At 45.5% G+C, this 27781-nt stretch overlaps 2 protein-coding genes across 3 annotated transcripts in view; both read left to right on the top strand.

The window, feature by feature from the left end:
- CLUH (CLUH binding protein of NUMT mRNA) overlaps positions 1 to 22240 on the top strand; it is a 90356-nt gene extending 68116 nt beyond the window's left edge. For both annotated transcript variants that reach the window (XM_026710178.2, XM_087926139.1), the window contains exons 16-26: positions 1572 to 1816; positions 3270 to 3354; positions 4283 to 4436; positions 5844 to 5983; positions 8388 to 8468; positions 8968 to 9093; positions 12675 to 12796; positions 13827 to 13920; positions 15991 to 16125; positions 18645 to 18718; positions 20593 to 22240. In XM_026710178.2, coding sequence (XP_026565963.2) covers positions 1572 to 1816; positions 3270 to 3354; positions 4283 to 4436; positions 5844 to 5983; positions 8388 to 8468; positions 8968 to 9093; positions 12675 to 12796; positions 13827 to 13920; positions 15991 to 16125; positions 18645 to 18718; positions 20593 to 20740 — 1404 coding nt within the window. In that variant the 3' untranslated portion in view covers positions 20741 to 22240. The remainder of the gene's footprint in view (positions 1 to 1571; positions 1817 to 3269; positions 3355 to 4282; positions 4437 to 5843; positions 5984 to 8387; positions 8469 to 8967; positions 9094 to 12674; positions 12797 to 13826; positions 13921 to 15990; positions 16126 to 18644; positions 18719 to 20592) is intronic.
- Positions 1 to 27781, top strand: part of CCDC92B (coiled-coil domain containing 92B) — a 358816-nt gene that overhangs the window by 137018 nt on the left and 194017 nt on the right. The window lies entirely within an intron of this gene.

Genomic DNA, 27781 nt, shown 5'->3' with positions numbered 1-27781 from the left:
GCCTAGCAACTGGAAATGCAATCTCATTAGGACCTAAAATAGGTACAGGCCTCTGTGGAGGGTGCAGCAACATTTGCATGCATGCGTGCATCTGTTGCAAAGATTTCTCACCCAGGTTCCCATCTTCCCTGGTGTTTCCTCTTAAAAAGCAGAGGAAAGGGGTGCGGGGAAACAGATGAAGGTTGTGGATTCTGCAGCAGTGTTTTTGGCACAGCTAAAAAAAAAGTTTCTCCTTGAGTAAAGGTGTAAATTTAGCTAGCATTCTTGGTTAGCCAGATCTTGGGACACTGTGCAATCTTGTTTGGATTTATTTCTGGAATAAAGACACTTGACTTAAATGTTGTTTTTTGTTTTGTTTTTGCATGCTAACTCATGACTCACAAACATCCCCGCACCTTTACTGTATGTGCAGATGAAACATTTTCTAAACCAGGGTTTCATCTACAAGCCAGGTTCCCCAATTATTGAGCACGGTTGTCAAATTCGAGGGCCGGATGCATCGCGTGCTGACCACACCCATGCGCCGCTTAGCCAATGGGGGGGAAAGTCACAATAGGTCACGTGAAGTCACTGTGACGATGCGAGTTTGACCCTCCGGTTTACAGTATAACACCTCTCTGAGGTTTTGGGTTTTTTTTGCGCTAACCTTTTAATAGTGCAGAAGAGAAGCAGTCCGTTTGCTTTAGTGGTTTCGTGGTTCAGGCACCAGACTAGAAAGCAGGAGGCTATGAGTTCAAGTCCCGCTTTAGCCATGAAAGTCATGACTTTTAAGCCCCTTGAAAGCCAGCTGGGTGACTTTGAGACAATCCTGAAGAGACTGTGAGTTCTAATCCTGCCTTAGCCATGAGAGATGGCTGGGTGACTTTGGGCCAATCCCCAGGAGACTGGGAGGTCTAGTCCCATCTTCTGCATGAAAGCCGGCTGGGTGACTTTGGGCCAATCCTTCTCTCTCAGCTCAATCCACCTCACCGGGTTGCTGTTTTGTGTGGAAAATAGGAGGAAGGTGTGTGTTTGAATCTGTTCGCCACCTTGAGTTATTTGTAAAAATAAGAAAGGCAGGATGCAAATAAATAACACCCCCATAATACCCTGTTTCCCTGAAAATACAACCTACCCTGAAAGTAAGTCATAGCTTGATTTTTTACGTGTGAGCCCAATATAAGCCCTACCCCTAAAATAAGCCCTAATTAAGATCCCATCCACTCTAGAGTGGACAGGTAAAAATTAAGCTAGGATCGGATGGTGGTAGAGCTGCCCTACTACTTATCTTTGGATAGGCCTCACACACCCCGACACCTGCCTTGCCAGCCCATTTCTTCAACAGCCAGCAAAGCTGGCAAGGTTTTCCTGGAGGCCTTTGTAGCTGATAACAAAGCTCTGGATCGATCCGGAGCTCTGTTATTGGCTGCAGGGACCTTCAGGAAATCCTTGCCGGATGCAGAACAAGTTTCTGAGGCCTCCGACAGCGAAAAGGAGGCCGGGCTGACGCGGACAAGTGAGGTTAGTCAGTGGATGGCATCCCCCCAAAAATAAGGCCTGGTGCAACCCCGGCTCTTCTCTTTCCCCTGCAGGGAGTCGAACTCTCGGGGTTGTCAGCTGCCATCAGTCACTTCCTCAACTGCTTCCTAAGCTCCTTCCCTAACCCCGTGGGTCACCTTCCTGTCGATGAGCTGGTCTCCCGGAAGAAGAACAAAAGAAGGAAAAACCGGAACTTGGGCACTGCCGACAACACCGCCTGGGCTGTGATGAGTCCCCAGGAGCTGTGGAAGAATATTTGCTCAGAAGCCAAGAGTTACTTCGACTTTGGCCTGGAAATGTGAGTGGAAAATAAAGGGGGCAATTGCACTCCAATTTTTTTTTTAGGTTTAGTTTTAGTTTACTTTATTGTCATTGCACCTCGTACAATGAAATCAAACACCATCTTCAGTGCACATCATGACCATGAAAATAAACACAAACACACATCCTTCACACTACACACATTGAACCGGAAACCCCCAACACTGCGCTATACAGCAGAATTCAAAAGAGTTACTGCCCTGGGATAGAAGTTGTTTTTTAGCCCATTTGTCCTTGTTTTTATTATCTTGCACTGTCTGCCAGATGGTAATAGTTCAAAAAAAGGATTCCCGGGATGAGATGGATCTTTGAGAATGTTTTGAACTTTCTTAAGGCATCAGGAGCGATAAAGCTCTTCCAAAGAGGGGAGAGGACAACCAATGATCTTCTGGGCAATGACGTTAACCCTCTGGAGCAGGGGTCGCCAACCTTTTGGACCTCAGGGACCACAAAACTCATAATTTTAGATCCCAGGGACCACTAACTGTTCTGTGGGCATGGCCTAATTTGTGGGTGTGGCTTGGTGGTCATGTGACTGGCTGGGCATGGCTTGTATGTAAATATTATAAATATTTATATAAATATTGAATTTTTTATAAAAAAGAACACATTTTACCCAAAATCAGGCAATGCAGACAGGCAGATGGAGTTGCTCACAGATTCATTCAGAGATCTATCTATCTGCCCTTAGCTAGCTCAGTCTGTCACATAAAATTTGCTTGCAAGCAAACTCACAAAATTAACTCACAACACACCACGCATGTAAATATTGAATTTTTTATAAAAAAGAGCAACTTTTACCCAAAATCAGGCAAAGCAGGCAGATTGAGTTGCTCATAGTCTGGATTAATTGCTTTGTGGGGGTGCTGTGGGGGTGAGATTTTTCTGCTGCCCACCAAAATTTTCTCACGGCCCACCAGTGGGCCACAGCCCACCAGTTGGCCACTGCTGTTCTGGAGTGCTTTCCTATCTGCCACTGTGCAATTGGCAAACCATACAGAGGTACAGTAAGTTAAAACACTCTCTCTGGTGCAGCAGTAGAAGGTCACCAGCAGTTTTTCATTCAGTGGTTGTTTTCTGAGACGTCTCAGGTAGTATAACCTCTGCTGGGCCCTTTTGACCAGGGCTGCAGTGTGGGCACCCCAGGTCAGGTCCTCTTTTATGGTAACACCCAGAAACTTAAAACTGGCCACTTGCTCCACTCGGTCTTTTGAATAGTTGCTAAATGAATTGTCATAACTCGAGGACTACTAATGCCAAGTAATTGGGGGCGGGGGGTAAAAAAAAACTAGAAAAAGCTAAACTGCTTCCATAATGTTGCTACTGGCTTGGATCTCAAAGGAGCATCTTTACCTCAAGGGAGGAGCTTGTCGATACTTGTTCTGCTTCGTTTTCTGCTTCCTCCTCTTGACGTCTGTTTCCTTTTGCAGTGAAAGCGTTGATCAAGCAGTAGAAATGTACAACATACAGAAGATTACCCTGTTGCGGGAGATTTCTCTCAAAACTGGAATTCAGGTGAGATCGGCATGCGTAAATCGTTGTTCTGTTCGCCACACCTCACTTCTTCAACCTAATTCTAAGGAACCCAGGAAGTTTTCATGCACAAGCTCGCCTTTTCAACCTGCACACCTTCTCAGTATGCCATTCTCCATCCAGCAAGGTTAACTGTGGCAGAGTTTTGAAGACTACAGGATGACAAAAGCTACCTTAGGTCATCTCCTTCGCATCTGTCTGCATGGTTTGGGTGGAGACAGTCATGAGATTAATTATTTAGAATTCTTTTATACCAGCCCAATGTTAGTCATCTCTGAGTCGTGCGCAGCATAAATCAGAAACATCATAAAATACAACAAATGTAAAAAAAAATTGTCATATTTTGGGCAAATCCAGTTCAAAGACCATCTTTGGGGCCTTCTAGAATAAGAGTAGCTTCAAGCTACCCAGCCACATCTCCAAGGGAAGAATATTCCCAGGTGTGAAAGCTTTCCTTGAAAAACCTTCATGTACAAATGGGGATTCTCCACTGGGAAAGTGCCCTTCCCTCCTGAAAACCTGGACTATATCCCAGCACAGCGTCCAGGCCCTAGGATCAGGGGTCTGCAACCTTAAATATTCAAAGAGCCATTTGGACCCGTTTCCCACAGAAAACAAAACACTGGGAGCCACAAAACCTGGGTGGGTGTGGCCAACTCAGTGTCATTCACTCCCACCAAGTCACATGACCACCACCCCAGCTATGCCTACCCAGGGGCAGAGCCAGCCAGTGGTTGAAACATCCAACAGGGAGCCGCAGGAGAGGGCCCAAAGAGCCGCATGCAGCTCTAGAGCCACATGTTGCTGACCCCACCCTAGGTAGCTGAAGGTGATCTCCTAGAGGTCCTTTTCCATAGGTCTTCCTGTGGACTTCAGGAAAGTCTAGAAAACTGGCTTTTGTACATTTCAGATCCTGCTGAAAGAATATAACTTTGATAACCGTCACAAGCCAACATTCACTGAGGAGGACGTCCTCAACATTTTCCCCGTTGTGAAACACGTCAACCCCAAAGCTTCGGATGCGTTCCACTTCTTCCAGAGTGGGCAGGCAAAAGTTCAACAAGGTGTGAACTCCTGATGGAAGTCTCTTCCAAGCTTCACATGGGAAAGGAACAGTCAGTGGTGGGAGTGGGTTGCTGATTAAATCCGATGTTGGTTCCCTTTGAAATGAGCAAGGTACCCTTTTTTCCCCTAAGTTCAGTTCCAGGAATATAGAGACCACAAGGATTCAATTGTTCTGTCCCAAAGGTGCTTTTTCAAGAGGCAACTGGACTTTCTGATTTTTCTTGGAAGACATTTTGCTTCTCCTCCAAGAAGCTTCTTCAGCTCTGACTAGATGGTGGGGAGTGGAAGGATTTATAGTCCTTGCAGACAGCTGGTCAGTTGCATTCTTTTAGCGAGTCGTTGAGGCCACTTGGAGGTTTATCTGTGTTGTCTGGTTCACCTGAGTGGTGCAAATGGGTGTGGAGCCTTCTTGTTACTGTTGAAAGGAGTGTGTTGCAGACTGGAGATAGGTTATGCCGAAGGATATGATATCAATCTACTCCTTTCAACGGTTGCAAGAAAGCTCCACGCCCTTTTGCATGAACCTGACAACACAGATAAACCTCCAGGCGGCCTCAACGAGGCTCTAAAAGAATGCAAATGACCAGCTGTCTGCAAGGAATATGAATCCTTCCATTCTCCATCATCCAGTCAGAGCTGAAGAAGCTTCTTGAATGAGAAGTGAAACGTTGTTCAAAGAAAAACAAAGTCCAATTACCTCTTGAAAAAGAACCTTTGGGACTACCATGAGCTGTATGAGTGAGAATCTCCATAGAAAGAACCAGTTATTTATTTTATAAATTTAAGGCACCAGGTTAGAAACCAGGAGCCCGTGAATTGGGCCTGAAAGCCAGCTGGGTGTCTTTTAAGTCAGTCCCTTTCTCTCTCAACCCAATCCACCTTACGGGGTTATTGTTGCAGGAAAAATAAGAGGAGAAAGAGTATTAGGTATGTTAGCTGCCCTGAGTTATTTATAAAAATAATAAAGGCGGGAAATAAATTAATAAACGTGCTAACGTGGGCATGGGGAAACCGCGATCTTGCGGATGCTGCTGAAATTCAGTATTTCTCAAAGTTGGATCTGCGGGGAATTTCGTTCCCCACAGAATGAGTGGAAATTTTGAGCCATTATAACCTGGGTAAAAACTAAGGGTGAAAAACGTTGAGGAAGCTCTTAACTTCCTCAGGCTGGCAAACAACAGATCTCCTCTTTAAATACCCCACCATCATCAGCTGGCTGAACCCTATTATCTACCGACTGCCATAAAGATCAGGAATGTGGATTTAAAATGAGCAAGAAGGAGAACCAAGTGTTGCTTCTTAGAAAAATGGATTTGCAAACAAGCAGAGAGCTTTCTGCAACCCCAGTACGTGAGGTTAGTATCTTCAGGGAAGAGGATCTTATTTTTTTTCCATCTCTCTCCTAGGTTTCTTGAAAGAGGGTTGTGAATTAATCAGCGAAGCCTTAAACCTGTTTAACAACGTGTACGGCGCAATGCACGTGGAGATTTGTGCCTGTCTTCGGCTGCTGGCGCGCCTGAACTACATAATGGGTGATTATTCAGAGGTATGGAGAAAGAGGATTCCGAGTCTGTTTATTCTACATAATCGCTAAGAGCCTTGGCAGATCAAGACACAGATACACACCTGGTTTTGCATACCTGGCAGAGGGTTCCCTTCTGTCAGTCCTAAGGATGGATGGGCTTTCACGCTTAGCATTAGTCGGAAGTCATTGCCACAACTTGTAGCATCCATAATTCATGCGCTTTTAACAAATGTTTCCTTCTGTTCTGCCTAATGGTCTCCTTAAACCGGGGGTGCCAAACTCAACGGGGTGTTTAGATCTGGCCCACGGGGCCACCTTGGAAACAGCAAAGGACTGGCCTGCAGTGTCTCTGCCAGTGTGCCGAGGGCCGTGTGCCGAGCTCTGTTTTCACTGGCAGCGGGCTGCAGGAGGCCATTGCGGCCGGAAATGGAGCCTCGATGAGTGACGTCGAGCTGGCCACGCCCATCCCAGCCCCTCGAGGTCAAATGCAACCCTGATGTGGCCCTCAATAAAATCGAGCTTTTGACACCCCCGCCTTAAACGAACTCCTGTCTGTTGCGATAAAATGGCAAGCTATAGGAGAGAATGTTTGTAGGTCAGCGCTACTCACTGATAACGATACCTAGTTTGGTGATGAAAGGTCTGCAGGAAAACAACCAGAACTCAGAAAACACCAAGGACTCCACATGGCAAGCTGTGTATAAGTCCTGGTCACCAGCGCCAAAGATATTGTTGAACTGGAAAAGTTGCAGAATAAAACAGATAAAATGTCTAAGAAACCAAAGCAGTGTTTTACCTAGAAGAAAATACCACAGTGTTGGGGAGTGAGCGTGGGGAGGAGTAGCTTTGAATTTCTGGTAGTAAAGTGTCCTGGGGAGAAAGTGTATACTGAAAAGATGGCAATTTTGTGCCCAAATCAGTCTTATGGGACCAGGAGACGGGATTGTCAACATTCCTAGGTAGGAAGCAGGCCCTGTTAAGCATTATGCGGAGGAGATCCTTGAAGCATCTAGACTTAGGAGTGTCCAATCTCAAACTTTTAAGGTTTGTGGATTTCAACTCCCAGAATTCCCCATGCTGGCTGGGGAATTCTGGAAGTTGAAACCCACAGGTCTTAAAGTTGCCAAGGTTGGACACCTGATGTAGGCGCTAAGCCAGGGATCCGCAACTCCTGCACCATGGACAAGCACTGGTCTGCGGCATGCCAGAAACTGGCCAGTACAAACAAATGGAACCCCATCTGCGGGATGCAGGTAGCACATGGAATCACCCCACCCCAATCCACAGAAAAACCACAGAACCAGTCCCTGGTACCCAAAAGGTTTGGGGCCACTGCGCTAAGCCATGTAGATCAGGTGTCCCCAGGCCATGGCCCAGTACCGGACCGTGGCATATTTGGAATTGGGCCCTGTGAGTAGCTGGCCAGAGCATGCGTGCACACAGCTCAATTTGTGCGAGCAGCAAGCCAGTAGTTTTTAGTTTTAGTTTACTTTATTGTCATTGCACCTCACACAACAAAGTTAAATGCCGTTTTCAGTGCACATTATGACTATGAAAATAAACATAAACACACATCCTTCACATTCTGTACATTGAATTGAAAACCCCTGATACTGCATTAATACTGCACTATGCAGTAGGATTTAATAGAGTTACTGGCCTGGGATGGAAGCTGTTTTTCAGCCTATTTGTCCTTGTTTTTATTATCCTGTGCCGCCTGCCAGATGGTAATAGTTCAAAAAAATGGTGCCTGGGATCAGATGGATCTTTGAGAACGTTTTGAACTTTCTTAAGGCAGCGGGAGCTATAAAAAGCTCTTCCAAAGTGGGGAGAGGGCAACCCAGGATCCTCTGGGCAATGATGTTAACCCTCTGGAGTGCTGTCCTATCTGTCACTGTGCACTTCGCAAACCATACACAGGTGCAGTAAGTTAAGATATGGGAGATAGTAGGCACTTGGATGTGTGCACACTGGCCTGCCACTTGTTCAAGTCAAGCTGTGTGTTTGTGCTGGCCCACTGCTCACACAGTCCAGTTCCTCTCTCCACCATTCAACCGGGCTGCCAAGCCATAAAGGTTGGGCACCGCTGATGCAGGTCATTTTAGGTAATGACAAGGACTATCATTTATCCTCAGCAACCTGCTGGCAACCAGTACAGCATCCACAACCGTGTTTTTTAAATAGAAGTCCACTGCATTTTGTATTTCTGATAACCACCAAGGGCAGCCCCATGCACAGTGTGTTGCAGTAGTCTATCTAGAGGTTTATTTAAATTTAAAAAAAAAAAGGTTTCTCCTCCTTCACAGCAGCTATAGCCACACCCTCTTGGTTATAGCTTCCGCTGCACAAAATGGGAGCTTTCCGATAAATGCCAGCCACAGCAGTTGATGTAGTTTTCCCAATTGCATTTTCTTCTCTGTTTTAGGCCTTAAGCAATCAACAGAAAGCGGTGCTAATGAGTGAAAGAGTCCTGGGCATTGAGCATCCCAACACAATCCAAGAATATGTAAGTAACAAAACGAAGGAAGAGGGCTGGTGGGAAGGAGGAGGGTTGCTTTCTGTCCCTGTCGTAAACGGAGATCTGAAAAACTTTGATCCACCACAAGCACAAAGTCCAGAAGCGGTTTCCAAGTAGAAACAAAAGTAAAGCAGTGAGTTTAGCCATCTCTGCTAACTCCATCGATGAAACTTTGATTTTGGGATTTACCAATTAGATAGGTTCCTTGTTATTGAAATGCTAAGTTCATATTATTATGTAACAGTAAAAAAATTGAGGTTTGATACTATTATCTTATCCTATTGTACCAAAGGCAGTCGGAATTCAAAGGGACTTTTGTTTTGTCCTACACTTTTCCCTTCCTTTATTTTCCCACTATTTTCTTTGGTATCTTTGTATTTTATATTATAAACTATTTTTTTTTTTAAAAAAAAAGAAGATTCAATCAAGCGGACACCGTGGTGGGCAAGCCATTGTGTGTCTGAGCATTTCTCCCCTTCCTTTACAGATGCATCTTGCTTTGTACTGCTTTGCAAACAGCCAGTTGTCCACGGCCCTCAATCTGCTGTACCGCGCACGCTACCTCATGCTGTTGGTATTTGGGGAGGATCACCCAGAGATGGCCCTTTTGGATGTAAGTTGCCTCTTCAGCTTTGCTGATGCTCTGGGGAAAAAAGTGGATTTTTTTTTCTTCAGCTTTTGATGCTCGTGGGGTTTGTGGCCTTAGGAGGGAAAATTGCAGGGGTGGGCGGCTACCGGCTCACCCCGGTTCGGGCAAACTGGTTGTTAATTTTTGGCCGATTCAGCGAATCGGCCAATCCCACCCCTGGCTGGCCCTACCCACCCCACCCCTCCCAGGAGTCCCAGATAAATGCAGGGCTTGCACGGAGACTCGGGGAGGCCATTTTCGCCCTCCCGGAGGCTCAAAGAAAGTCTCCGGAGCCCAGGGAAGGTGGAAAACGGACCTCCCAGAAGTTCCGGAAGACAGGAAACAGGCCCATTTCCAGCCTCCAGAAGGCCTCCGGAGCCCGGGGAGGCCATTTTCACCCTCACAGAGGCTCAAGGAAAGCCTCTGGAGCCCAGGGAGGGTGAAAATGGGGCCCCCATGGCCCCGTTTTCACTCCCAGGCCAGGATGGTATAGGAGACCAACTAGGCCCCACCCGCCATGGCCACTCCCAGCCAGCAACCGGGCAGAGAATATGGCTTCCCCGTGGACTTTGCTTGTCAGATGTTTGCAAAAGATGATCCACTTGACCCCGGGACACCGCAAGCGTCATAAATTTGAGTCAGTTGCCAAATGTCTGGATTTTAATCGCATGATCAAAATGCCACAACGGTCATAAGTGTGACAAATGGTCATAAGTCATTTTTTTCAGTGCTGTGGTAACTTCGAATGGCCACTAAGCAAACTGTTGCAAGTCGAGGACTGCCTGTATATCCATTACCACAGCTCACAAAAACTGTTTGCCTTTTAATAAAATTTGTGAGTTGGAAAAGACATGACCCAGTTCCGGATTTTTTTAGTTATTATTTTATTTATTTTGTCTAGCAGTAAACTGGTCATCCTTAGTTTTTCCTCTTCTCAATTTAAAACAAATCCATTTCGAGAAGTTAGACGTTTAAAATAAAAGGGGATTAATATAAAGGGGATTTAAAAGCACTGAGCTTTACCACGGCGGGCTCATCTGCAGATTCACAGACGCAAAGGCACCCAGTGGGTAGGAAATGATGCACTCCTTGGCTCACCAGAGTGTTTTGTGGGGTAAATAAAGCCCCAAGCTGAGCCATCTCTTCGAACCGTGCTTCACTCATAACTTTCTGCTTTGCCTGACCTGTTTTAGGAAATAAAAATTGTAACTCCCTTGTAGCTACTTATGCTCCCCCTGGGGCGAGTGTTGCCATCCCTCCTCAGTTGAGTGATTCACGTCACTCTTTGTCTTAATCAGATCCAACAATCCAGGGCTGCTTGCAGTCCCCAGGCGCTTTCTTTTAACAGGCACCAAAGCTCTAAATGTTGTTAGTATATTGTAGTTTTGATGCAGTGGAGGGGGGGGGGGAAGACCATTAACTAAATAACTGGAGAGAAGCCAGTAACAGAGTTGGAAGGGACCTCAGGGGCCCAACCTCCAGCTCAAGCAAGACACCCTAAAACATATCAGACAAATTGTTGTCCAACATCTTCTTAAAAATCTCCAGCGTTGCAACATTTACAACTTCTGGAGGCAAGTAGTTCCACTGATTAATTGTTCTAACCAACAGGAAATTTCTCCTTAGTTCTAAGGTTGCTTCTCTCCTTGATTAGTTTCCATTCGTTGCTTCTTGTCCTTGCCTTCTGGTGCTTTGGAGAATAGCTTGACTGCCTCTTCTTTGTGGCAGCCCCTGAGATATGGAACACTGCTATGATGTCACCCTTAGGCCTTCTTTTCATCAAACTGGACATACCCAGTTCCAGCAACCATTCTTTGTATGCTTTATGTTCCAGTTCCCTATTGATCTTAGTTGCTCTTTTCTGCCCTCTTGATTTTAATGTAAGCATTGAAATGTACATGAAATTAAACAAAAGGTGGTTTTTCTTACTTCTGTACTCAATATTTTTAGAGTGCAGCCTGTAGCCTCTCAAAAGTTTGTGCACACCTCCTTGTTGGGGTAAACCAATGGGATAAATTCACATGGTCTGCCAAAGCTTCAATCCAGGTCAATCAATACAGTGGATATGTGCAGATTTCAAACCGTGCCTAAATGCATAAACAGATAACAGATCATCAGAGTTGGAAGGGACGTCGTAGGTCATCTAGTCCAACCCCCTGCCCAAGCAGGAGACCCTACACCATTTCCGACAGTCCAATCTCTACTTGAAAGTCTCAAGTGATGACCATTTACGGTTTAGCTTAGCTAAGATAGTAGCTGGATTCCAATATCACACTTTATACTGAAGCAACTATGAACCGAATGTCCTGGTATTAATTAACTCACTGAACTGCAAAAGGGCAAGGTTAAGGTTAAACCTTGGCCAGGCATGCATAACAGAATAACAGGGTTGGAAGGGATCTTCTAGGTCATCTAGTCCAACCCCCCACCCACCCAAGCAGGAGACCCTACACCATTTCTGACAGATGGCAGTCCAATCTCTTCTTGAAAGCTTCCAGTCATGGAGCTCCCACAACATAGATCCATACAGATGCTTCTCGACTTAAAGCCACAGAGGAGCCCAACATTTCTATTTGCTAAACGAGACAGTTGTTAAGTGAACTTTGCCCCATTTTACGACCTTCCTTGCCACACCTATTAAGGGACTCACTGCAGTTGTTATAACACAGTTGTTAAGTGAATCTGGCTTCTCCATTGACTTTGCTCGTTGGAAGGTTGCAAAAGGTGATCACACATGACCTTGGGACAGTGCAACTGTCATAAATACATGCCAGTTGCCAAGCTTCTGAATTTTGATCACATGATATGAGGTTGCTATAACAACCCTAAGTGTGAAAAAGAGAAGTCACTTTGTTCGAGGTCATTGTAACTTTGAATGGTCACTAAATGAACCATTATAAGTCGAGGTCTACCTGTATTTTGCCAATAAAGCAGCGAAATCTTTAAACCAAAACCCTGATGTATAAGCAGAACTTAAAAATTGGACAGTGTTAGGCCGGAAATAATAGCATCGGATTGCAAATTCTTTGTTCAGTCTTTGATCTTGGATCCAAAGCTGGTGTTTTGTATATGTAATCCTCAACTTACAACCATTTGTTTCGTGTCCATTTGAAGTCACAGGAGCACTGAAAAATAATTAGTGACCAATCATCACATTTAACAATCGTTGCAACATCCCCACAGTCCTGTGATCAAAGTTTGGGCGCTTGGCAATTGACATGAACTTATGATGGTTGCACTGTTTTGGGGTCATGTGATCTCCTTTTGTGACCATCCCAGCTGGCTTTCAACAAGCAAAGTCAATGGGGGAAGCCAGATTCGCTTAATGACCGTGTGATTCACTTAATAACCGTGACCAAAAAAAGGCCATAAAATTGGGCACCACTCACTTGAGAACTACCTTGCTTAGCGACGGAGTTTGTGGTCCCAGCTGTGGTCAGAAGTCGCACTACGTATATGTTGTGATGGATTCTTTGGTGGTCCTTCTGCGATCTGTTTATAGAGATCAACCCAGAGCTGAAAGTTTGCCCTGTTCGCTCTAACTGGCACATGATCTTCATCCTTAGAACAATATTGGCCTGGTCCTCCACGGAGTTATGGAATACGACCTCTCACTGCGATTCCTGGAGAACGCACTTATGATCAACTCCAAATTCCACGGGGCCAAGTCCCTAAAGGTTGCACTGAGGTGAGATTCCTCTTCCCAAATTCTGCCAACAGGTGACAACTGAACACCCATCCTGTGTAGAAACCTGCATGAATCTATTCAGGGTATGCCAGCAACTGGTAGAGGTAACCGTGAAACTGAAAGTATTCAAGAATTATTGCTCGAACCACCCACACAAAGGCACCAATGGTCCCTTCAACAAAATGAGCTTCCTCTTACAGATTTTCCAATAATCTCATGCCATTTGGCACTTTCCCTTCTTTCTAAATAATCTCATGTATTTTCCTAAACACTAAAAGGGAACCAACGTCTTCTCTTCATAGATGCCTGTAGAAAATGCTGCAGAAGGCAAGGGTCGTGCATTTTATTTGTTTACATCCCACTTTTTATATTTTTACAAATAAAATGACAAACAGATCCCAACAGACACCTTCCTCCTCCTATTTTCCCCACAACAACAACCCTGTAAGGTGGGCTGGGCTGAGAGAGAGGGATTGGACCAAAGTCACCCAGCTGGCTTTCAGGCATAAGATGGGACTAGAACTCCCATCTCCTGGTGATTGGCTCAAAGTTACTCAGCCACCTTTCATGCCTCACAGTCTCCTGGTGATTGGCCCAAAGCCCCGTCTTTCAGGTCTAAGGAGGGACTAGAACTCAAAGTCACCTAGTGATTGGCCAAAGTTAGCCAACCACCTCTCATGCCTAAGGCAGAATTAAAACTCGCAGTCTATTAGTGAACAGCTCAAAGTCACCGGCCATCTTTCATGCCTCAGGCAGGATTAGAACTCAGTCTCTTAATTAGCGATTGGCTCAAAGTCACCCAGCTGGCTTTCAAGGGGCTTGAACTCACGGTCTCTTGCTTCTTAATCTGGTGCCTTAACCACTAGACCAAAACTGGCTTTTAAGTAGGCTAAATGGTCCTCTAAGAGATGCTGAGTATCCACTCTTCCACCTCAGCCAGTTTTGCACTTCTCATTGTCTCACACGCACTTTTCTTTCAGGGATGCATAGAAACGTTTTCCCATCTTCCGTTCTTGTATCTGTCTTTCAGCCATCACTTGGTAGCCCGTGTCTATGAGAGTAAAGCTGAGTTTCGGTCAGCTCTGCAGCACGAGAAAGAAGGCTACACCATTTATAAAAACCAGGTTGGATTTTGTTTTTTCCTTGCTTGGCTTAATAGAGGGAGTGTTTTCCAAACTTTCAAAACTAATCTGCAGGTTACCGAGTAATGTAATTTGAAAGTGATCGTTCTACCAGGCGTTCTCCAAGAGGCGAGAGATCCAGTCATGAAATGTTCACGGTCGGGGGGAGGGCGGGGGAAATGGTTGAGAAACAGGGGAATGACCAGCCAGTACATTGGATGTCAGGTAGCAAAGATCCAATTCAAATTGGGTAGTTAGCACTTGTTCAGGAGGGTTGTTGAGACGCTGAGCAGGAGTTGAGCCAGCCCATGTTCGAGACCCGTGTGCTGCTGTGGGGTGGGGGTTGAGCCTCTCGTCCTTTGCTCCAGCTCCTTCCGAGGACATTAAAGGAGCTCCCCAACTGGGCGTCCCCAGGGCAAGAGTGAGGCCACCAGCTAATCTTTCAACCCAGAAGTGCCTCGGTGCACGAGTGTGCAAAAAAAAGAAGGGGGGAAAAAAAAGCATTTGTTTAAATGTTAGGATCTGTGGACAGGATATTTTCTAGCCAAGTGGGATTTCTTACTCTTTTAAGGCTGTTCTGTGTATTTAAAAAAGAAAACTTTGAAAAGAAAACAGGCCCTTTCTCAAAATTTACTTTCTTCGTGCTGTACGGAAACAGTAGTAGTTGGACAAGCGGGAGCTCTCTTAGAGCAGCCTTGTTAAAGTCCGCCAGGATTTATGCTGCCAAGATTGAAGGCCCCTCCGTTAGACGCTATTGACCTCTGAAGAGCGCAGTAGTTGGATACTGCACATTCAAAAACATGTTTTTCTCTCTGCTGTTTTATGATTGCAGCTGCAGGCATGTTAGCCACCATACCTAGCTAGCCACTGAGTAGAAGAAAAATTGCTCTGAATGCAAGGCGGTATTTTATTTATTTATTCATTTACCCAAATTTCTGTTCCGCCCACCACCCTTGCATGCCTCTGGCGGGTTACAAATAAAACAGTGAAATCATATTTTAAAAAATATAGTTAAAAACAAAGTTAAAAACCAGATTAAAGCAAAATTAAAAAAAAAAAAGAACCATTGCAGAGGAAGCACCTTCAGCCCAACAACCACTCGATGGGTTGCATGGCACTCTTAGATGCGCACACACCCCCAGGCCAGTTGGCAGAGCTAGATCTTAAGCCAGGAAATTGGGGGTCTGCCTCACCTCTATGGGTAAGGTGTTCCATGGGAGGGAGGGGCGGCGGCCGAGAAGGCTCTCTTCCTAGATCCGCCAGTAAAAATTCTTTATCCGGCATCATCCTCCATATACCCTCCCTACCTGCCCAGGTAGGATGCCTCGATTCATTGAGACAAGAGGGTTCCTCAGATAATTTGGTCTCGTGCTGTGAAGAGCTTTAAAGGTAATGACCAACGTCTTAAATTGGCCCAAAAGTAAATTGGCACTCAGTGCAGCTTCCTTGGCAAAGGTGTTACATGCACAATCAAAACCCTGGAGGCACAGTGGTTAGAACAGAATAACAGTTGGAAGGAACCTTGGAGGTCTTCTAGTCCAACCCCCCTGCTCAGGCAGGAAACCCTATACCACTTAAGGCAAATGGTTATCCAATCTCTTAAAAACCTCCAGTGTTGGAGCACTTACAACTTCTGGAGGCAAGTTGTTCCACTAATTAATTGTTCTAACTGTCAGGAATTTTTTTTCCTTAGTTCTAGGTTGCTTCTCTCCTTGATTAGTTTCCATCCATTGAATACAGTATTGCAGGGTACTGGTTAGAATACAGTAGTGCAGGCTAGCTCTTCCCACTGCCAGGAGTTCGATCCTGACTGATATAAGATTGACTCCATCCTTCCAAAGTCGATAAAATGAGGAGCCAGACTGTCGGGGTGGGCAACATGCTGACTCTCTAAACTGTTTAGAGAGGGCTGTCAAGCGTTAGGAAGCGATATAGAAGCCCAATGCTCATGCCCCTACATTCCATACTGGCTGCAGCCTCTGGGTTCTCTTTGAGGGTAATCCAACGTAAAGCACATTGCAGAAGGTTTCCTTTTAATTCCTCTTTGATGCCCATGTCTCTTTTTCTGCCTAGCTTGGTGAGCATCACGAGAAGACCAAAGAAAGCTCAGAGTACTTGAAATATTTGACTCAACAAGCTGTGGCCCTCCAACGCACAATGAATGAGATCTACAAAAACGGATCCAACGCCAACATTATGCCCTTGAAAGTGAGTTGCTGAAAGTTGTCCCCATCACAGGGGTTCCCCCACCCCACACCGGTCTGTGGCATGCCAGAAATCGGTCCGCGCAAACAAGCGAAAACCCATCCAAGGGATGCAGGCAGTAGTTGAAACCACGCCCCTTCCGGTCCATGGAGAAACCTCCATGGAACCAGTCCCTTGTGCCCAAAAGGTTGGGGGCCACTGCTCTATCAGGGATGTTGGAGATGAACTAGGCTGGCCACTCCACTCTGAAAATGGGAGAGGAAGAGTAGAACCAACCCAACCTCTACTCTTCCTCTACCATTTTCAGAGTGGAGTGGCCAGCCTAGCTTTGGAAAGTAACCTGTGCAAATTTACTTCACTAAGCTTGTCCACTTTATTCTCCACCCTGTTAATAGAGGGGTTTGGTGTCCTTGTTGGTTGCAGCCCTTCTTGACTGGTCTCGCCCACATCTTTTGGTGCTTCAAGATCTTGTCCGATCACGTCTGGTCTCTAGAGTCCCTCAATAATGCAAAATCAAAATTGAGGATAGAATGTTATTTTTCAGTAAGGAGTGATGCAGTGACCCAGAGGTGGGAGTTCTCAACTCACAAGGAAGAGGCTGTGAGTTTGATCCTAGGCAGAGGCAGATGTTTCTCACTCTGGGCACACTCAGAAATATCTCTGCTGAACAAAACTCCGCATTGGTGACAGGAAGGGCATCCGGCCATTAAAACACTCTGCTAGCTCCGTTCAGTTGCCCAGACTTCACCCCGCAAGGGATTATGGGGTAATTAAATGATGATGATGATGATGATGATGATGAAGATTATTTTTCAGTAGCATCACTTTTCCTTGGGTGGGGGGAAAATTAAATAAAAATTAACAGGTGCACGAAGCATTTCTTAGAAACATTTATTTTCACATTTATTTTGCCTTAACTAATTGGCAATTAGGAAAAAAAAATGGGCTCCAGATTTTTGGCCTGCCCCTGCAGAAACATCACCGCCCTGCACCCTGCATCTGTCCTGGGGAAGGGAGGGGTCCCTTTCAGCTGAAAGATGTCGAAGATAGATTAGCTAATTAGCTGGCTGTGCAGGGATTTGAACCGGTGGTGGATTCAGCCGGGGTAATAACCGGTTTGGTGAGCAAGCCCTCCGCAAGTGTGGCCCACACTTTAAAAAGTCCATTTTCAGCTCTAATACTTACCTTCAACTGCAGCCCCTGTGAATAAAACAGCTGAGGCGCGGCAAAACCGCTCTTCTTCAGCTTTGGTGTAAAACAATGAATTGAAGCACCCTTTCCGAAGCACCCTTTCCGGAGCAGGGACGGGCGAGCAGGCCCACGTGCTCCTTGGTTCAGAGCCAGTTGATCATCGGAACTAGGGGTTCACCCGAATCAGTCCAGACCAGGAGAATCCCCCCCTGATTTGAACACAGCTCCCTTCCCCAAAACAAAATCTGTTCATGCTTTTGTCCCAAAGGTGCTTTCCCAAAGGCAAGTGGGTTTTGTGTGTGTGTGTGTGTTGTTGTTGTTGTTGTTGTTTTTCTTCTAAAACATTTCACTTCTCGTCCAAGAAGCTTCTTCAGTTCTGAGTTGCTGAAAGTTTACTTATTTATTGAATTTATACTGCTGCCTATTCGCCCATGGTGACTCAGGGTGGCTTACAGAATGTAAAACCATATTTAAAATAAAAATAACAAATAACAGAAAGAATCAAATAAATTAACGAAGTACAATAGAACAAAATGTGTTGGGAAAAACACACACACCTCAACTCCCCCCGTCCCAATGACAGCAGATCACATGAGGCATTGGATGGGCTCCATCCCGCCTGGGTTCCCCAGGCCCGCTGGCAGAACCAGGCCTTCAGCGCCTTCCGGAAGAGTATTAGAGAGGGGGCCATTCTAATCTCTGGGGGAATGATGTTCCGGAGAGAGGGAGCCACCACGAAGTAGGCCCTTCTTCTGGGTCCCACCAGGTGGTATCTCCCTCAGGGATGGGACCTGCAACATTCCCTATCTCCCTGATCTGATGGGTCGGGTGGATGTGACCGGCAAGAGACGGTCCCTCGGATAACCCGGTCCCAAGCCATGAAGGGCTTTAAAGGTGACAACCAGCATCTTGAATTGCACCCGGAAGCAAATCGACCTTTATCCAAAAGGTCTGCCTGCCTACCTACCTACCTACCTATCTACAAATATAGATCAATCTATCTACCTATCTATACATTCATCCAAAAGGTCTGTCTGTCTTCCTGCCTGCCTACCACCTACCTACCTACCCACCCACCCACATACATACATACATAACAAGCAGCTCCCACAGGAGAGTTGTCCCCTGTCACAGGGGTCCCCACTCACCGGTCTGTGGCATGCCAGAAACCGCTCGGCGCAAACGAGGGAAACCCCATCATCCAAGGGCTGTAGGCAGTTAGAACTTCTGAGTTAGAGCTGAAGAAGTTTCTTGGATGAGAAGAAAAACGTGAAGTTGGGTTGTTTTTCTTTCCTCAATGTGGCACTAAACCCGCCTTGTTCACCTCCTAGTTCACAGCTCCCAGCATGGCCAGCGTCTTAGAGCAGTTGAACATTATCAATGGAATCCTCTTCATTCCACTAAGGTAAGGCTTACATCCTGACACCCGCTGCCTAAGGTTGCTCCACTTCAGGCCAAACAGCAGGTGCAGCTCTTTTGAGGAGGCTTCCATCAAGTTTGCAAGTTGGACGTAAGGGGTAAAAGTTGGGCAGAGACAAATCTTTTTTTTTCCCCCGTAGGTCTTGAGGGACTGGCATGTTTTTTACTGCTTGAATTTTGTCTTAAAATTTCCCCCCTTCTTCGCTTCCAAACATCCGTTGTTCTTCTTATCAGCTCTCAGCCTTTTTTCCTAACTAATAAACCATAGTAGACTTTCCCAGGATCTTTGCTGAGTTTATCAGTTAAAATAAAAACATATCTTGGGGCATTTTTTTTCTTTTACTGCACACAACCCATTTGCACAAAATTCTGGTGCTAGATATTGATTGGACACCATAAATAATATATTTATGAGTTTTAACATACATGATCAATGGAGTGAGAAGAAGATCTCACCTTCACTCCATTTATGCATTGGTTCCTGTTTTGCCCAGGTTTTATTAACTTTTAATGCTCATTTTTTTCCTGTTTTGACATTTTAATATTTTATATTGCTATTATGATGTGAACTCAGAATAGCTTGACTTTGGCATATGAATTTAATGTAAATCTGTCTGCCTGCCTATCAATATCTATCTGTCTGTCTGTCTATCTATCTATCTATCTATCTATCATCTATTATCTATTATCTATCTAAAAAAAAACCCAGATTTATCTATCCATCTACCCAAACAACTTGTTTCTTTCAGCTAGGTACTGTTTATTTTTATTCATTTATATTTATTTTTAAATTTATTCATCTATATTTTTTAAATTTATTGGCCACCCATCTCACCACAGGGTAACTTTGTTACACACATTTTACACGGGTTCAGCTTACGGTCATTCGCGCACACACAGCCCCGGAAAAAGGCCTCACACAAATCTCTGAGACACAAATAATTCCTTTGAGTACAGGGAGGCCCAGTGAATTTAAAATTATAGCAAAACTTTATTGTATATACGTATATAACTTGCTCTTTCTCACATGTACACACAGACATACACTCCTCCACATTTACCCACCTCCTCAACTAGGCAGGCAGTTAACTAGCCAGAGAGAAGGAAGCTGCCATGCCTGGATCCGAAGAGAACTCAGAGAGCGGGTTGGCTTTCAGGATGCCTTTTATCCCCTCAGGACCTTGCTTTATACTTTGAGAAGAGTGACAGTTACTCTCACCCCATCGATTTACAAGTCTTGTTAGCTACTTATGAGTCTTGGGGAGGGTTTTCCCATGTGCTCAGGCCCACCTTGCTGTATCTGGTACACGTTACATTTTTTTACATTTTCCCCCCCTTCGTTTCCTGATCAGCCTGGTTCCTTCTTAACTACTTAGCCCTAAGGGACAGCGGTGGGATTCAATTTTTTTTTAAACTTCCGGTTCTTTGGGCAAGGTTTGGTGGGCGTGGCAGGGGAAGGATACTGTAAAATCTCCAGTCAGCGGTGGGATTTGCCGGTTCTCCGAACTACTCAAAGTTTCTGCTACCAGTTCTCCAGAACTGGTGAGAACCTGCTGAATACCACCTCTGCTAAGGGAGCTTTTCCTGGCTTTCGCCCATCCTGCTTTTACGTGCTTGCTTCATCTTTAGTTATAGCAGCTTAGGCCTTACTTTTACAGTGCCCAAATTGACCCTGGTGGCCCTCTCCGTTTCAGTCTTGATAGTTCTCCTGGCCCAAAAATGTCCCTTTTAGATTCTTGCTTGAAAGAAGGAAGACGGCCTAGCTTCCTTTGGTCCAAAATCATCCCTCTTCCTTCTGATAATTGCCTCTGAATGGAAGCTTCACGCAGAAGGAGTCATTCCTTATTTCTCTTTCCACAGCCAAAAAGATTTAGAGAGCCTTAAGGCCGAGGTGCAGAGACGGCAGCAGCTGCAAGAATCCTTCCGGAGCAGCGATCAGCCGGAGACTGAAGAGAAAACCCCCGAAGAGGAAGACCGAAGCCAGCCTGCCCAACCTAACACCCCTTAGAGCTTAAAAGAGCTTTTTAGTTCACTGGTCCTCACCACAGAATTTGCCCCAAGGTGGTTCAAGCCTCACCCTGGGACAATTTTGGCAATGTTGTTTGTTTCTGGGGAGGGATAAAAAAAAATTTTTCGTTTTGTTTGTGTTTGATTTGCACTGGTACAATGAATATACAATGCAAAAGAACAAAATTTTGAAAAGTGAAGTCTACCTGTCTGTAAACTGCCACCCGCAGGCATCTCAGGTGGCGTGGAACAGCAAAGGTCTGTGTCCCAAAACGGCCCAACTAGACGTAGACCAAGGGATGCCGCATTGAGGTGGCGAGAGAGGAAGATGAGGGGCAGGAGATGTATGTGTTGCGTGTATGTGTGTGAGTGTATCATCCATCCATTTCTACTGTGTACATAAGAGATTTAATTCCAAGTGAGGGATAATATAATATTTCTCAGGTCATTTTTACGTTGACTTTAAACAAAAATGGACATTTAACTTTGCAGAAATTTTTGGCCACTACCCCACCACTATGGATTTTAAAGTGTATTTTTTCCCCCTTCCCCTGCTTTCTTCCTACCTTTAAGCCTCAGCCCCTTAAACACTGTTTAGGTGTGTGCAACATTATAAATATTATATATTAAATATAAATTCAGCCATATTTTTATCTGCATATTGATTTTTTTTTTAAAAAAAAAAGCCCAAATGGATTTGGTACGGAAGAGATAAAACTTTTAAGGCACATCATTTTTTTTCCCCCCTTGCTCACATTTAGGAAGAAAAGCCACTGTGTTCTATTCAGGTGCCACGTTTAGCTTTATTTTAGGGGAGGGCAAAAAAAAAAAAAAAAAAAGGGAGCATTTTATTATTTCGGTTTGCAATTTTGTCAGGTCCCAGGAAAAAAAAGAAAGAAAGAGTGCCTAAATAAATTCCTCCGGGTATACACACGAGATGGAATGAGATAAAAACGTCCCAAAGAAAGTACAGGAACCGGAATGTTAAAACTCACTTTCTCCTTCCCTCCCTCTCCCACTCCCAAGCATTTGCAAGTGGATGGTTAAACGTGGGGCCCGGAGTGTGATGGGAACGAGAGTGTCACTGACTGCCACTGACCGCCACCGAGTTCCAGGGCTTGGGAAGGGCTGACCGTCTCTTACCACCCTTGAAATCTGTCAACTTCCCCATCATCACCACACTGTCCCGTCCCATCTGCCTCTTGGCTAACCCTCAGTGCCTGTGTGGTCTCCCTGTGCCCCCCCCAATTCCAGAGGAGCGGGGGGGGGGGGAACCATTTGCACAAAAGGAAAACCACTTGCCCAGAACATCCTTGGAACAGAGGGTGGGCGTGGGAAGTGGGTGGGAGAGAAGGAGTGGACACATGCAACCAAGAATGCCATCATTGGGGGTGGGTGGGTGGAGGGGGGAACTGCCCCAGCAGTAGAATCGAATCAATGTCTCTTTTTATTTCTAAGGTTTATCTGTGAATGTATTAAAAACCAAGAATCATGAATCTAACGCTGCATCTGCTTTCATTTCTCTTCTCTCTGTGTGAAGACACACATTTTCATGACGTGGTGTTTTGAGAGGGGGGCCAGGCTGTCTTCATAGCTTTAACTTTGGGGCCAGTCCTGCTTTTTCTGAAAAGGCAACCTCCAGTGCTGAAAACAGAGACTTCACCCAGTGGTGGGATTCAAAAATTTTCACTACCGGTTCGGTGGGAGTGGCTTGGTGGATGTGGCTTGGTGGGCGTGGCAGGAAAAGGATGCTGCAAAATCCCCATTCCCTCCCCATCCCATTAACCTGCTTTCCAGTTCCATTCTCCTGTGCAGGGCAACCAAAGAAGACCCAGCTGATCAGCTGGAACTCGGGAGATGGTGGCGGGGCCAGCCAGAGGCCGTATTTGCCGGTTCTCTGAACTACTCAAAATTTCCACTACTGGTTCTCCAGAATACCATCCCTGCCTCTCCCCGACTGTGGGTCCTTTTGTTTTTCTAGGGCAGGAGTGTCAAACTCCTGTCGTCCCATGACATATCGTGACTTTTTCCTCTTCAGTAAAGCGGGGGTGGGCGTGGCCAGCATATGACTCATATGGCCTGCGGGCCACGAGTTTGACACCCCTGTTCTAGGGGAACATAAGAAATGGGACACTTCTGTCAGGGAGCTGCATCCATTTTTGCCCACACCACAGATGATTTGTTGTGGACAGGTAAAAGGATGCTATTCAGAGTTGTCAAACTCCACAGGTACCTTGTTGACAGATTAGGCCACAAATTGTCTCTCCCCTGCCCCAAAAGTCTAATAAGAACAGTGTTTAGACCAGGGGTGTCAAACCAAGGATGGGATTCACGTTTTGTTACCACTGGTTCTGTGGGCGTGGCTTGGTGGGCGCACTTTGGGTGCACGCAGAGGGTTTGCTACTTCAACCTTCTGCAATCCTGTATTCTCCCTGTGTGGTAAACAGTTGACACGCGGCAATGCTGCGCAAAGCAGCTGAGCATCAAAACCAGGAAATAAAAGGTCAGTATAGAACCAGGGTCAGTGGGAGGGCCCAGCAGCTGAATATCGGAGTGAACCGGTTTGCTAACAGATTATCCTCGGAGCTTCCAGTTTGGCCGAACCGATAGAATACCACCCCTGTGTCAAACTCAATTGCATTGAGGGCCTCATCAGGGTGGTAGTTGACCTGGGGGAGGGAGGGGCATGGCTGGCAGTGGGCCTGGACAGCTTGATATCACTGGGTGTAGCTGACTGGGTTGATGTGGCCATCTGGGTGGGCGTGGCCAGCTTGACACCACTCCCCAAACTGCTGGCATGTTTCCTCTTCACACTGGGTAGACCAGGCCCAAGCAATGCCTGGTAGACTGGAGTGGCCCTGCAGGTTGGATACAATCACATTGCAGGCCAGATCTGGCACACAGGCCTTGAGTTTGATACTCCTGGTTTAGACAATGCCATAATCCAGCACTCTCAACCATGGCCACTTGAGGAGCTGTGGACTTCCAACTCCCAGAATTCCTTTGACATCCACATGTCTTCAAGTGACCACGGTTGAGAATATTGCTCTAGCTAAATTTCTAGTGATCTTTGCCATACAGCTAGTCCTCAACCTATGACCACTGTTGAGCCCCAAATTATTTGTTAAGCAAGAGTTAATTGAGTTTTGTCCCATTTACAACTTTTCTTGCCATAGTTGTCAAGTGAAACACTGCAGCTATTAAGTAACATCATTCAGTGAATTTGGCTTCTCCAATGACTTAGCTTGTCAGAAGATCTGCCTAAACAACTGCAGCCGTCATGAATGTGAGTTAGTTACCAGGCCTCTCAATTTTGATCAGATGACTAATGGTTGTGTGGGAAATGGACATAAATCACTTTTTTTGTGGTGCCATTGTGACTGAACAGTCACTAAATGAACTGCTTTAAATCAAGGACTACCTGTAATTCTCAATTGTCCGTACTGCTTAAAGCAGAATCCACTCTACTATGCAGCAGTGAATTAGATTTTTCAGGGTTTTCTGAAATGACCCCAAAAAGCAGGAGGGAGATGGTCAAACTTCTGTTTTGCACTCTCCTTAACGCATCTCATTTTCCAATTTTATTTTACTGGGTGGGAGGAAATTTGGCTCCCCTGCCTACATTGCATCCTATGGTCAGTGGACGGTCTGGAAGTAGTCGCTTCGAACTGCAAGATCGGCGGCAAATACATTTGATATTAATAAAATAGTCTGAGATGGCCAACTTGCCCATTTCACATTTGTGGGTTTGTGATGGCCTTGTGAGAGAACGACAAATGGTGTTGGATGTGATAGAACAGGGGTGTCATAGTTGCATTGCGATGGGGCGTCACCTGACTTATCGGGGCTTATTTTCCCTTCGCTAAACCAGGCATAGGCATGGCCAGTGTGTGATGCATCCAGCCCGTGGGCCGCAAGTTTGACAGCCCTGCTATAGAAAGATGGCAGGCCATAAAACACCTGAGAATTCTTAGGAGGAAAGTGCACACTTGATTTATCTTTAATATTGGGGTGCTGGTGGAAACCTCTCTAGCAATATTTTCCACATTGGCTGGTTTTACTTTCCACACGATTGCAACCTGACTAACAACGTGGTACTTGTTGGTGGCGCAGTGGTTTTAGAATGCAGAATTGCAGGCTGACTCTGCCAACTGCCAGCAGTTTGATCCCGACAGGCTCAAGGTGGACTCAGCATTCCATCCTTCCGAGATCGGTAAAAAGAGGAGCCAGATTGTTGGGGGCAAGAGGCTGATTCTAAACCACTTAAGGAGAGCTGTAAAGCACTATGAAGCAGTATGTAAGTTGAAGTGTTATTGATACTATTTTTTTCTTCTAGAACAGAGGAATGAAGTATTTGATTCCATTTGCAAGTTCCATTAGGTGACAACCATAAGTTTGAAGCTTGCATCCCCTGCCGTTAGGATTTCAAATGGAGTCAAATCCATCAAATTTGCCTTCACTAGGACTTATTTCTTTGATTAGAATCAACCTTTTCCGATATAGCTAGAAGTATCTACCTCAAGAACATTTGTACTGACGCCATTTTATAACATGAAAAGGCTCCTTTAGAAGAATCTCGGTTTTTAAATGATTCTCTTGCACTAGTATCGGTAGTTCTAGACATATGACCATAACGGAGCCTGCCCATTGCAGCCGTTATGTCATAACAGTTATAAAACAAGTCAGTGACATGACTTATCTGATGTTACCTTTTTTGTTAAGAAAACCAATGATTTGCTATGGGCACACCAAAAGCCAGAAATAATCTTCATAAAATGCAGTGGTGTGACCTTGGGTTACTACTGCAAATGGCTGAATTGTGGCCATGTTGTTAAGTGCTCAAATTTCAGTCGTGACCGTAAAAGTGGGCCCAATCGTCAGATCTTAGAATCCAGAATTGTAAGCCCTTTTTCTGGTTGGTTCTAATTTCAAAGAGCGGCTAAGCAACTGGTTGTAAATTGAGCACAACCTGTAAGAGCCAGTCACTCTCAAGTGTTCTTTGCTTATTTGGGGCAGGTGGCAGGGAGGAAGCCAACAACTTAAAAGAGAGATAACATATACCATGGTTTCTACACTGCACAGCCTAATGGTCTGTTCAGAAATAATGATTATTCCAAAATGAGTGTTGCCTTATTTATAAAACTGGTGGTAATCAAGTTACGATTTCCTGATGTAGAAAATTAAGGCAAAGATAGTGTGTCTAGGAAAAACCAATTTATTGGAAGAGACGATATGGGAGAATCGATACTAATTAGGTTAATTAAATAGTGTCTGCTCCAATTAACACCATAATTCATTTGGGTTGGTTTAATTTAGGTCAAATCGCTGCTCTGAGGCCTTCTGCTAGGATTTAAAATGAATTCCATTTATTCCTGCTAACCATTAACCTCGCAGACACGGAAATCTGTTTCACATCCAGGTAATATATGCCTGTGCAATTCATCCAACGTTCCCAGTCCTGCCTAGCCTAGAAGATTCATCAAGCCACAAGTGTCTTCTCTCTGTGATCTAAGTCCTGGAACAAACCCTCGTAGCCATGTGTGCTAGTGGTAAACACATGGATTTGTACAACTTAAACCTTATGTTCAAACTTGTCTTGAGAATTGCCTGCCTTCTGGTACTGTGGTTTCACTCCATGTGTCGGGATCACATATACTGGAAAACCGTGGAGTTCGTAACCTCTGCATTAGAATAACAGCCTTGAAAGGGACCTTGGGAGATCTTCCAGTCTGACTCCCTGCTTGAGCAGAGGACCCCATACCATTCTGGACAAATGGCTGTCCAATCTCTTCTGACAAAAACCTCCAGTGATGGAGCACCCATTTCTGAAGATAAGCCATTCCACTGGGCAGGTAAGTGCTCATTCTCCAGGATCATATCCTAATCTGTGTTGCATCTGGCTTGTTGCTCTGGTCCAGCTAAGATTGACTGGCCTGGGATATCTGCAGGGCAGGTCCCATTGACTTGAGTAGGCACTTCCCCCGAAGGCAGGGGTGTAAAACTTGCAGCCCGTGGGCCAGAAGTGTCACATGCTGGCCCCGCCACCTTCCAGTTTAGCGAAGGGGGGGGGAAGAGTCTGGATACATCACGTGATGCTGCTGTGAGTGTGACACCCCTGCCCTAAGGGGAGCGGATATGCAACATTGAGCTCTCTTGTCTCTTTTGCTGCTCCTGGATGGACAGTATAAAATCATGGGCAAAAACCTTCTTTCCACCCAGCTTCAACAGGTACACCAATTGCAGCCCTTCCTGTAGGGGCAATTGGTGTATATTTCAAAGGCACTTTAGCATAGTGGTGAAGGTGATGGGCTATAAACTGGGAGACTGTGACTTATGCTCCCCCTCGGGCATGGAAGTTGGTTGCGTCCCTCTCCCTCAGCCCAACCCATCGAACAGGGGCAGTTGTAAGGAAAACAGAGGACAGAATCATATATTTTTTTCCTTTTTATGACCCTATAATCCCTTGCTTTGGGATGGAGTTGAGTGAATGAATGGAGCTGAGCATTTACTGGCCAGATGCCCTTCCTAACACCAACAGAGTTCACAGCAAATATTTTCTCTTTGCACCCTGACAGAAAAATATCTGTTGCTGCCTAGGATTGAACTCTCAACCTTCCAAGTTAGGAGGGCAGCATCTTCACCACTAGCCTATCAAACTGCTCAGGCAGGATCATTATATAATGGTGGGATAATGACGGTGATCACCACGATCACCTTTGCCAGAGCCTCATGTGTGCTACTTCAGTCCTCTTTGTGCAGAAGAATCCAATTTTAGCAGCCCAGATAGGGAGAGGCACACATGGGCTCAATTTTCCATCCTAAAGATGAAGCCAATGTTGATGACTGGTGCCAAAGCTGGCATTCTGGATGCCCTCAACTCTGGCCTCCCTCGGAGGGCAGTGTAGAAATAAAAATGACAGCAGTGAGTGAAGAGGAGCCCCTTTTCTGAAAGGCAAGGAAGTGTATGCAACCCAAACCCATCAGCTGCCTGTCCCCAGCCTTGTCATTATCTCCCCTCCGTTAACCAACCACACGGCTTTAG

The sequence above is a fragment of the Pseudonaja textilis genome, chromosome 1 (genome assembly GCF_049901715.1).
Source record: "Pseudonaja textilis isolate UNSWEBS1 chromosome 1, rPseTex1.2, whole genome shotgun sequence".
NCBI classification, from domain to species: Eukaryota; Metazoa; Chordata; class Lepidosauria; order Squamata; family Elapidae; genus Pseudonaja; species Pseudonaja textilis.
The sequence above is the reverse complement of the archived record's forward strand: the minus strand, read 5'-3'. Positions and strand labels throughout refer to the sequence as shown.